The following is a 12,350-nucleotide window of genomic DNA, read 5'->3' as shown; positions in this document are numbered from 1 at the left end:
AGTGCCTAGATAATAAGTACAACCTATCTACAGAATGTATTCATGGACATGTGCTGACAGGCACGCACTCACACAACTGTTCTTGGTAATACTGGGACTTACCCTGAAGGTAAAATTATAAATTGTAAGATGTACCAGGGATTTTAAAGTTGCCAATAATCTTAAACCCAGAAATCATTAGAAACTGAGGTAATGCCTGTTTGTTTGTTTTTAAGAAATAGAAATAGTTGAAATATGCCAAAAGTATTGTTTTTTTTAAAAAAAAAAAAATATCCTGGCAAAATACAGCCTCAGCCACAGTAAGCTTTGTTTGTAATCATTTCTGTGCTAACGTAAACCGAGGGATGCTATTCTTGGACTGCCTTGTACTGTTGGGATTAAAGATCACAGCCATAGACACCTGAGATCACCTCCGGATAAGTGAAGCTCGATGCTTCTCATTGTAGAACCAACGTTCATTAATAAAAATGAACCACACACAGCGTGTGCTCTCATTTCAGCTACAAGTCTGACTCCGGCATATCGGGCATGTCTGCCATCAAATACCCAATCCCATAGCGTCCATTGGGAGCGGTGTCCAGTGTCGGGGAACCACTTTGTTTTCGATAAATATTTTTACCGAAGTTTGGAGATGACATTTCGCTTGGTATCTTCCCATGAATGAGGCTTGCATCATCTCCTTCTAAGTTCACAGACTCTTTCAGGACTCTTCCTCTCTTGTAAGTCACAGAGGCCAAGTTACCAGAACTATCATCTATGAGGTTGCAGCGACGAATGACAAAAACAACCGGGACAGGGAGTATTGCAAGCACCATCAGAGAGAAGCAAACAGCCATCCCCCACATCGGGTAGCTCAGAAATTCTTCTGAGGCCTGGTAAGGGCAAGGAAAAATAAATGTCAACCGTCTTTTAAGGCACACATAAGGCATACCAAAGAGTTACAATGGTCTTGGATTTATATGTCAAGCTCTGGGATAATTAAGTCATTTGCTCTGACTGACAGTAAGTAATGGAAGTGATGGTCAGCAAACTCAATAATTAAAAAGTCTGATCATTTATATTTTGGTTTCTTAGAATTCTGCCCTCACCCCATGAAGCTTGAGAGAACTCAAGGAGGAGTTAAAGAAAAAGGGGAGGGGGGGAGAGAGAGAGAGAGAGAGAGAGAGAGAGAGAGATCCCATTTCCCATACCAAATGCAACTTTATCTGTTAGTCGAAGAAAAGTCAAAAACAAAAAAAATGACAATAATTAAGCAAAGCAATTAGTCACTAGGTTTTGGGATACTCTAAACAACAGGTGTCTGTTAGGTGTACCCTACTAGCCCTCAAAAGTCTGAAAACCTAGACTTCAAAGCAAATCTGGTCCCAAGTTTTTGATAAAGATGACAGGCTGAGCTGTGTTTCCATGTGAATGAATTATTATTATGTAGAATTATTGACCATGGAGTAGTTAAGATGAGAACACTGTCTATAACAGCCAACACAGAGCACATGTTTGAGCCAATATGGCTAGTACTACTTGGAAACATACCTTCCACAGTCACTACTCAAAGAAAACAATTGTCATAAAGCCCTTACTCGGTATTTATTTAAATTATGTCTATATCACTAATGTGCATTTTAAGTGTTGTGAGTAGCTGCAATGTAATGAATTTCTGTAGGAGAATACTTCTGGGGGGTTACTATGTTTCCTAGAGTCCAAGGCCATGCAGCCACTGTTCTTCAGTGATAAGAGGTAGAGTTCTAGTTTGATATGAACAAAGCTGGTGCCATTTGCTACAGAAATTCAGTGTGTAAAACATCATAGCTGTGGGAGGGACACATTATAAATCTTAATATCCCCAAACCAAAGCAACATCATTCAATATAAGTAAATACTATGAAACAAATAAAATACAAAGTTTTCTAAGATGGCAAAATAAGCTAACTTCTTTTTGTATTTTACCTTCTCCTCGATCCATGCGTTATAGCCAGGAGGACTTAATCCCATATTCACAATGCTAGCAATTAGCAATGTTAATAGCATTAAAGGGGAAATGTATTTCCACATGTAATAGTAATATCTGCTTGGCGCAAAGCCTAACATATCCGTTAGGTCTTCTATAAACCTGGGTGAAAATAAAATATTTAATTATTCTTCCATCTTAATATATTACCTTACTAACTTGACAGAAATGTTTATTTAAACACTTTTGGTATGTTTTGTACTAATCACAAATTCAAGGGATACAGGGATAGCTCCATGCGCTAAGTGCTTACCATTCAAGCATGAGGGCTCAAGTTCAAATTTCAGCACCCACTTAAAAAGCCAAGACATATCAGTATGCATGTGAATCTCAGTGCTAAGGAAATGTAGACTAGCAAATCCCAGGAGCTTACTTGCCAGCCAGTCTAGCTAACATAGCAAGCCCCTGGCTCAGACAGACCCCTTCCAAAATATAAGATGGATAGCAACAGAAGAAGAGACCGTAGCATTAACCTCTGGTCTTCACAGGCACAGTAACAGACAAGCTTACCTTTACATACATGCATGCATGTAAACACACACAAATTCATAATAGTAGATGACTTCCCCAATGAATATTTACTTATAAAACAAAATGAAGCTATTATCAGTGTGTCATTTAGCCAATGACTGGTGTACTGTAAATGATGACCTGTTTTACAAATGCAAAATTTGCTGTTATGTTAAGCATCTTGATTATCATTTTACAAAAATAATAATGAGTCTATGCTATCATAAAATACCACCACCGGTGGGTGTTTATATTCTGTGGAATTCTCACTGTATTTTGAGTAGTTTCATAATTGAAAAAAATGTTCCCATTTTGTAATTCATTCACATATCTCTTAAATCCAATCTGAGTCTTCAAGTTCCTCTCTCAGGATGGTCTCTTTATTTTGTCCTGTAGTTTTCCAGTGACAATTACCTGAGGCCATCTCCATTGTCTCATTGGCAAAGGCATCTGATTCCTTTACTCCTCACAAATTAGCCACAGAAGGAGAGTCATGATTAGAATTATGCTGGACTGGAGGATGGGTTGTCCAGTTATTGCGGTATAATTTATAGGGAAAGAAATTCAGACTTTTAAGTATATAGCACCAACATGGTAGCAGTATACAGCCATTTCAAAAAATAGTTATCTCCCTTTGTATTCAGCTAAAAGTGAATCTTCAAACCACCAAGATGACTCAGTGGGTAAAGGCTCTGGTGACTAAGTCTGATGACCTGAATTGGATACTCAGAAACTACATCGAATAAGGAGAGAATCAACACTTGAAAACAGTCCTCTGACTTCCATTGGTGCACTGTAGTATTCATTACACACACACACACAGAAACACAGACACACACGCACACACACACACACACACACACACACACACAAATGGTAATGAAATAATAAACACATAAACAGATACATTTTTAAAAAAATCTTACTGCCACCCTTTTACTGATTTTTTTCCCACACTTTCTAGGAATCTAACTCCAGATCTCTAGTGGATTCCTTCAGTAAGATTATGATCATATTAAACTATAAATTTTCACAGCTGTAACTGTCCAAAGTAGCTACACTTGAATGATACTTTATGTTGAAAAATATTTTTCTTGATTATAAACATATATAGTTAACAATAATATTTGGAAATTTGCTGACAAGTGGATTTTTCTATTAGAAATTAGTTTGCTTTATCAAAATAAAGTTTTACGTATGATGCTCAGTACTTTTTTCTTGTGCTAATCACTTAGCTGGCATTGGCCATTATATCTGGTTAAGAACTCTTTGATTCTCCTTTTCCTGAGAAAATGCCATAGTGAATTCCAAAGTGGCTGTACAAGTTGTCACTCCCACCAGCAGTGGAGGGGGGCTCCCCTTTCTCCGAATCCTCTCCGAATACCAAACTGTCATTGGTATTCTTGATTTTAGCCATTCTGACAGTAGTAAGATCTCAGAGTTGTTTTGATTTGCATTTCCCTGATGGCTAAGGATGTTGAGCAATTTCTTAAATGCCTTTTGGACATCTGAGATTCCTCTATTGAGAATTCTCTACTTAAATCTGTACCTCGTTTTTTTAATTAGACTATTTGGTGTTTTGGTGACTAGTTTCTTGAGTCTTTGTATATTTTGGAAATCAGCCCTCTGTCAGATGTGGGGTTGGTGAGGATCTTTACCTCAATGAACTAGAGATTAAAGGATGTACCAGAAACTTAGCTACGTGTTCTCTGCTGCCCTCCCCACTTATGGGACCCCAGACAGGTCTTCTAGCTGATGGTGGCTTTTCCTTAATCTTTCATGAAGTTTCATGGGGGGAAATCTTCTTGTCAAAGGCTGGAAGTCTTTGGTTTCACTATTAAAGCCAGTGAAGAAAAAATAAATCTCAAAACGATGAAGGACTGTATTGCCATCATTTCCAGCTTTTGAGACTACTCCTTTTACATTTGCATTCATATTTACTAATTAATAATCACTAAATTGGTATGCCTCATTATTTTCTTTCTCTGTGGTAAACTATTTGCTATGTTTAGACTATCTACTCTTAACTGCCTGCCAGTATTAGTGGTATTAGTGGAGATTCAGTTAGAAGTGAACTAGGTTACCAAGCTCATGAAATTAAAAATCATTGGTGCTGAACAGGAAGCATTCCACACTGCTCAATGATGTGAAAGGAAAACAACTTATTAAATTGGGAGGACTCTCATGTGATAATTCCATACTGGATCCTAGAGGAAATTGTGATCTTTGAAATCAACCTATGCTATTCCAAATGATAATTCTGCCATCTTTTAACATACATCTCTGAATTTCATTTTTGGTACTTCAAAAAAATACTGTGTCTACATTGAAAGATTGTTGTTAAAATAATAGATGATATAGGCAGGACATACTATTTCTTGCACGATAGGAAATCAAAAAGGCAACTATGGTTAGCATTACTTTTCCTCTTGTTGTTATTATTGTTTAAAAACACTACCATAAAAATTTTTATTCTCTAGCAACCCTCCTGCAAATAATGAACTATTTGAATGTAAATCTAAATTAATAACTTACTCATTGAGAGAGCAGTCTGATAACAACATCAGATTCTATCGCAGTAAAGGTTAGGAATCAGTGGCTATGTGGTCACACATCAAAAAATTTAGCTTTGAAATCAAGATCTAAACCAATTTTCTAGCTGTACAATTAGCAAACTGTGTCTTTCTACAAAGGAAGGACAATTTCCCATCTGAAAAGTGTGTGTAATATTAGTCACCATAGAATATTTATTTATATACATCTAATTTTAGAACAGTTTTAGGTTCATAACAAAATTGACCCAGGGATGCTGAATCCAATATATATCTGACCCCAACTCATGAATCATGTCCCCCAGTATCAACATCCTATAAAACATCATCTCCTGCCCATAGCTCAGATTCATTATTAGTATTATGCATTGTATGCATTTGGACAAAACCATGACAACATATATTTATTATTTTAATATCTGTTCTATAATACTCTTTTGGCTCAATCTATATATCTGTCCCTATCCCCAACTGCTGCCAAACACTGATCTGGATACTGTCTAAACAGGCTCTAACAAGTTGGAATCCATTAAGATGCAGCATTATCAACTATAGCTTCTGTCTCTTACCAATACACATTTATATTTCCAACATTGTTTTTATGGCTCAGTAGGAGTTTATCTAGGATTGAATAATATTTTATTCTCTGGGCAAATTTATCCATTCATTTGTTGAAAGGCATCTTGACTGTTTCCAACTTTCGACCATTGAAGAAAGCTGCTATAAACATTCCTGTACACGTTTTTTATCTGGAATATATTGTCAATTCCTCTTAGTAAATACCAAACTGTGAATATAACATGCCATATGATAAGACTATCTTCACTTTATCACAAGTTGGAAAAATGTCTTCTGCAGTGACTACATTTTATATCACCAACAGCAATAAATGAGGGTCCCTTCTAGTCTTCATCCCCAGCAACATTTTGTGCTGTGGTGTGTCACCCTGGGATTGACATTGCATGTAGTACTGGCTCATTTTGTGTGTCAACTTGACACAAGCTAGAGTCATCAGAGGAAAGATCCTCAGCTGAGGAAATGTCTCAATGAGATCCAGCTGTAAGGCGTTTCCTCAATTAGTGATCAACAGGGGAGGGCCCAGTCCACAGCGGGTGGTGCCATCCCTGGGCTGCTAGTCCCTGGTTCTATAAGAAGGTGGGCTAAGAAAGCCATTAGAAGCAAGCCAGTAAGCAGCACGCAACACACACACACACACACACTAGTCACCCTCACTAAGACATGTCTTCCTCAATCATGATATATTTAAGCTGAGTGTCTTACTGAACAGTACTTTTTTGGGCTAGCTGGCTTCCAAGATTTCCAGCCTCTTTTTCCTTTATGGAGGGATTACAGGCAAGCCACCATGCCCAACCAACATTTTTTATGCAGATTCTATGAATCTGACCGGTGCAATCTTCATGCTAGCTGAAAGTGCACACTCACTAAGTCATCCCCAATCCCCCTTAATTCCCATCCATTTCTGTGATGACACATGAAGTTTTGCAGCCACAATTAAGGCATGAGACTTCTGAAATTTCTATTGAAGCTTTCACCAAAAATGATTATTAAATACAATTACTATTCTTCCTGGTTTATACCTTTGGACAATAATAAGACAGTCTCCCCTTTGTCAAAATTCTCATTCAATACCCATTTTGCTATTTGTGTCACATAAAAGGACTCTAGCCTTCATCTAACATGCACTTTCCACAGGACTCTCACCACATAATCTGCATATGTCCGGTGGAAACAATTGTTTTTAAATATATTGAATAAATATTTCAAAGATCTCTTATCCATTGAGATGTATATGCATCTCAGAATAGATCGTTTTCCAAAATCTTTCTGATACTATAAATCATTAACTCTCTCTCTCTGTCTCATTCTCTCCCTGTTGGCCTCTGTCTCTGTCTCTCCTTCTCTCTCTTTCTCTCCCCCCTCCCCTAATAAATCCAGCCTACTAAGTAGAGCATAAACTTTAGAATGAGGTGAGTAAATCTGAGTCACAGATCTGCTGCTCTTCACATTGTAAATGAGTAAGGAGTCTCTTGTGTTTTTTATTCTCCCCATATATGAAATGCGGGAAACAAAGAAACTTGGAACATATCACATACATTTCAAGTGTGGGAGTTATTCTTTGATAATAAGAATTAAGCCAATGCTTAGAATTCTAGACAACCTTACATTGTACACATTTCTCCACCCTCATGCACCGGAGAAGTACACTTCAGTAAACTGTCCAATCAACAAAAGACTGTGAAATCCTTGACTTGGTGAAGATTCATCCCTTTTCATTTTGTTCCCCTTTAAAATGAATTATCGATCAAACTTCAAAGATAGTGGTGAAAAATAACTACATGCAAACAAGTATACTTACTTATCTATGCCATAAACAAAGCTTACAGCAATATTCTCCAAGATGACCACAATTAGCAGAGGCAACGTAGCAGAATAATCATCAAACATTGTGACAAAGTAATTTCCAGAACGCTGCACAAATATCAGGCCAATACAAAATGCTAGGAGGCAACAGATAACTAAAGAAAATAAACAAATGAAAAATTAGGCTGTACCTGAAGCCAAGACTATCCTTTATTATGAATCTCTACATTCACTCAACAGTTTCAATTTCCATAATTTGTTATAGGCAACAGCTTCTCTGATTCTGGTTATACTGGGTTACCTTCTACTAAATTTTATAGTGCATAACTGATCCTTAATTCTGCAGAATCCCCCCTACCAAGTACAAATAAATATCTGAGGGGGAAATTGTATGACAATTTTAAAAATAAATATCCATTCCATACTTCCATATTTCTATTATTAATAAACATCTGTAATTTTGAAATCCCTATGCAAGTTTGAATTAAAAATTAGTCTAGTGTGGCTTCTAATGAGATTAGATAAACTTACATATACTCATGTTTGATTAAAATATTAAATGTCATTATACTTTATACTTTTCTTATCAATATAATATGATTGCTTATGTCATTCAGGCATAACAGGAAAAAAATCCAATTAGAAAAAGCTTCACCATCAACGCATAGTTACATATTTATCTTGCCTGAATAGCTTGAGTGTGCAAAGTAAAGTAATGATTACAGGGCTGAATATTCTGATTTTCCAAGGAACAACTATGAAGAACTATCTACACTTGTTTCCTGCTCAACATCTAAGAAATAGGTTCACAATAGGTTAGGGACACTTGTTATTTTAAAAACTTACAGACACATTTGCAATCCAGGTGAGTCTTCTGCACATTTTAAAGCTATTATCTTAGGATTCTTGGCAGTTAACATAATGACTATAGTATATGTCTCAATCCCCTTTTAGCATAGAGGAGTAGAATTAAAAGAGGTGTCATATAGCTCTCTCTACTTCCTCTTTGTGGGTCCAAAAGTGACTTCTCAGCTACTGCTCCAACTACTGCTCCTTCAGGTTCTCTAGCCCTCTGAAACTATAAACCCCAAATAAATTATTTCTTCAGTTAGTTACCTTGGGCATGGTGGATTTTCACAGCATTAGACAAGTAAGCAATCTAGGATACAAATAAATCTACTTTCAGGAGAAGATAAAAATTTAAATGTCGCCAGGCTGTGGTGGCATATGCCTTTAATAATCAGCACTAGGGAGGCAGAGTCAGGGGAATCTCAGTGAGTTAGAGGCCAGCCTGAGCTGCAGAGCTAGTTCCAAGACAGGCTCCAAAGCTACAGAGAAATCTTGTCTCAAAAGAAACAAACAAAAAGATTTATATGTAAAATAGTAAATCCAACTTTTGTAGGACTAGTACAATAAAATAATAATGCTATTATAATATTATAATCTATGATCACATTGATACTATACTAATATAATCCAAGAGCTATTACATATATATCTAATCTCTCAACAGTATAATTGAACTATCGTTCAGGTTGAAAGTCAAAAGAAGCCAGTTGTTGGTTGCATACGTCTTTATTCCCAGTACTTGGGAGGCAGAGGCAGGCATATCTCTGAGTTAGAGACCAGCCTGGTCTACATAGCTAGTTCCTGGACAAGCTCCAAAGCCACAGAGAAACCCTGTCTCGGGATGGGGTGGGGGGGAGACGACGACAAGTCAAAAGAATCTCACCAGTGAGTATTTCCTTCCGCACTTTGAACGTGTCCACTATAGGAGTGATGATACCTTCAATGGTTCCAAACATGCTGCCAAGCCCAAGATTTATCAGCATAAGGAAAAACATCACTGACCAGAAGGGAGATGCAGGGAAATGTGTCATGGCTTCTGTAAAGGCAATGAAAGCCAGGCCAGTGCCCTGCACAGCCTGCAAAACATAGACAAGAGCGGTATTAACTAAGAGCAAGAGCATGGAAGCTTCTATTCATCAGTGAAGGTGGGAAAATCACTAAGCAATGGCCAGAGCGGCCGCAAAGAAATATGCTAACATAAGCTTTTATTCTGTAAATCGTGTTCCCATTCCCAAGACCCAGATTTTGAATAATCACAGAACAAACTATAGTTCAGAGTTGCTAAACAGAATATACAACCACATGGTGTTGCTTATTATTTCAACAATCCTGGAAATATAAAGTATTAGTAAATAAATTATATTTTTAAAATTTTGTTAAGGCATATGAATATAAATATTGATTTATTGTAATAAACACAACACAATACATATTATGTAAGTATCTCTAGCCTATGAAGTAGCTTAGTAAACTGGAATAAAGAAAACAGTTAATAGAATAAAGAAAACAGGTAAAAGAATACAAAAAAGGAATTACTTATTATAGAATGTCAGTATTCAATCTGAAGAAAAATCAATTTCAAAGGGAAAAAACAAGCAAGGCTTTTTTTTTTTTTCTCTGCCTCTCCTCTCCCTCCCCCTCTCTGTTTTTTTTTTTCCTCTCTCTCTCTAATTAGAAAGAGAATGAAAAGAACATGGAAATTGATGAGTGGGGAGTGGGGAGAGCTGGAAGGAGATTGGGGAAGGAGAAACTTTCATCTGGATGCATTGCATGAAAATGCCTCTTTTCCTCCTATTGGGTTCCCTGTCTGGGCTTGAGATGGATGCTTTTACTTTATCTTATCTTGTAGTGTTTGGTTGTTCTTTCTGGGACAGTGATCTTTGCTGAAGAGGAAATGGAGTATATCTGGGGGAGATGGAAGGGGTGAAGGGAACAGAAACTGCAGTCAAGATTTATTGGATGAGAGAAGAATCTATATTCAATGAAAATGCAAAATAAAAAAAGAAAACAGATGTCTTAATAAAAAAAATTAAATTTTTATCTTCTCCAATCTAATATTCTTATATTCTAATGTTCAGAAAAATTGGATTAATTGATAATTTTCATAATCACTGAAACTGCTAGAGAAAAATATTAGGAAAACTCATAAAATTATAGGCATGTACAAAGACTCTCTGAATGGGACTCCATTTGCAGACAAAATAATGCCAACAACTGAAAAATTAAACATCATGGAGTTAAAACAACTGCACAACAAAAGAAACAATCAAGTGACTAGCCAGCCTACAGATGAAAGGTTGCTAGCCGCACAACTGACAGATGATTGATATCTACCATAAACAAAGAGCTTTGGCTACTAAATAACAAGAATCAAAGTACCCAATAAATGAATGGACTCATGAAATGAACAGATAACTTTCAAAAGATGAAGTAACAAACACATGCAAAGAGCTCAACATTATTAGCCATAGCAGAAATGACAATTAGAACTACATTACTATTCCATGTCAGAATAGCAGTCTTCAAAATAATCACAACAAAGACTGGTAGCATTGTAAATAAAAGGATCTCGTACATGCCACTGGCAGGAATGTAACTAGTCCAACCTATATGAAAATCACTATGAAGTTTCCCCCAGAACTAAAAATAGATACGCCATAAAACCCAGCTGTATGGGGCTGCTATTCACTCAAAGAACCCCAAGTTAAGACAGCACAGGCATCCTTGAGCATTGTTATTGTAGTACTATTGACAACAGCTTAGTCATGCAACCAGCAAGGTGCCCACCAACAGAGGAATGGCAGATATATGGTATGCACACACTATACACGATGGAATCAGCTAGTCCTAAAGAGCTGAGTCCCATCTTTTGCAGCAAAGTGAGTGTAACTGGAGATAATCATATCAAACATACTTAGTCAGTTTCAGAAAGACTGATCTTGCATGTTTTTTATTTGTGGTTCCTAAAGAGAGATCGGGTGTGTGTGGTTAGTGGAAAAAGTAACCCATGTATTGATTGGGTTGTCTGGTTCTTATTACTTAGTAGTTGTTTGCATATATGGTGTGTTTTTCTTACTTTTTTTGTCTAACACACATATTAATAAAATAAATTAATACATACAGACATATGTATTAAGTTTCGTGTGCATCTAAAGTATAAACCACATTGCCCAGGGTAACAAAGAGTAGGAGAAGCTATGAAGAGTGTGTATGGGAGGAATCAAACTCCTAAAGAAAACTATTCTTACGTAACTTAGTACTCTACACAATGAATACACAGCCATGGGGAGAAAAACTAAAAAACATTTTAATGAAAAAATGAGGCCACAGATCAGTAGGTGAAATGTTCGTTATACAAACATAAGGATCTCAGTACAGCTCTCCAGCACCCGTGTAAGTCAGGCCTACATTATATGCCATGTGTCTATAACTGCAGTACAGGAGGGAGGGTTTGGTGGCACAAAGAGAAATGACAAGCAGATCCTTGTGGATCACAGTGTCAATTTCCAGGTTCATTGAAACACCCAGTCTCAAGCCGGGCGTTGGTGGCACATGCCTTTAATCCCAGCACTCGGGACACAGAGGCAGGTGGATTTCTGTGAATTCAAGGCCAGCCTGGTCTACAGAGCAAGTTCCAGGACAGGCTCCAAAGACACAGAGGAACCCTGCCTCAAAAAAACAAACAAATAAATACACACACACACACACACACACACACATACACACACACCCAGTCTCAAGTCATGTGATAGAAAATTGACTGATGAGGACACCTAACAACCTATGGTCTCTCTACACATGCCCAACGGGAGATTGGCTGTCACACAACACAACTCCCACACACAATGAAACATGTTATTATTATTTCAAAAGTGAAATCCTAAACTACCTGCAAGGTAATTGTGCTATTTCATTTTTTAAAAAATTGATGAACAAACTAGAAATTATATTTCCTCTTAGAATTCAAAATCATAATTATTTGAGACTTCAATCATAGGTGCCAACATGAGACATTTATGTTGAGTTCCAGGCATAGTTAACCATATTAGAGC

The 12,350-nt window shown here is 37.0% G+C and overlaps 1 protein-coding gene across 1 annotated transcript in view; it reads right to left on the bottom strand.

Annotated features, from left to right (window-relative positions):
• Positions 1 to 479: 479 nt before the first annotated feature.
• Positions 480 to 12,350, bottom strand: part of Slc6a15 (solute carrier family 6 member 15) — a 29,569-nt gene continuing 17,698 nt past the window's right edge. The window contains exons 8-11 of the mRNA XM_051206406.1: positions 9,182 to 9,374; positions 7,445 to 7,604; positions 1,945 to 2,107; positions 480 to 872 (exon numbers count right to left, since the gene is read on the bottom strand). Of these exons, the coding sequence (XP_051062363.1) occupies positions 501 to 872; positions 1,945 to 2,107; positions 7,445 to 7,604; positions 9,182 to 9,374 (888 nt within the window). The 3' untranslated portion in view covers positions 480 to 500. The remainder of the gene's footprint in view (positions 873 to 1,944; positions 2,108 to 7,444; positions 7,605 to 9,181; positions 9,375 to 12,350) is intronic.

This window comes from Phodopus roborovskii, unplaced genomic scaffold (assembly GCF_943737965.1).
Source record: "Phodopus roborovskii unplaced genomic scaffold, PHOROB, whole genome shotgun sequence".
NCBI lineage: Eukaryota > Metazoa > Chordata > Mammalia > Rodentia > Cricetidae > Phodopus > Phodopus roborovskii.
The sequence above is the reverse complement of the archived record's forward strand: the minus strand, read 5'-3'. Positions and strand labels throughout refer to the sequence as shown.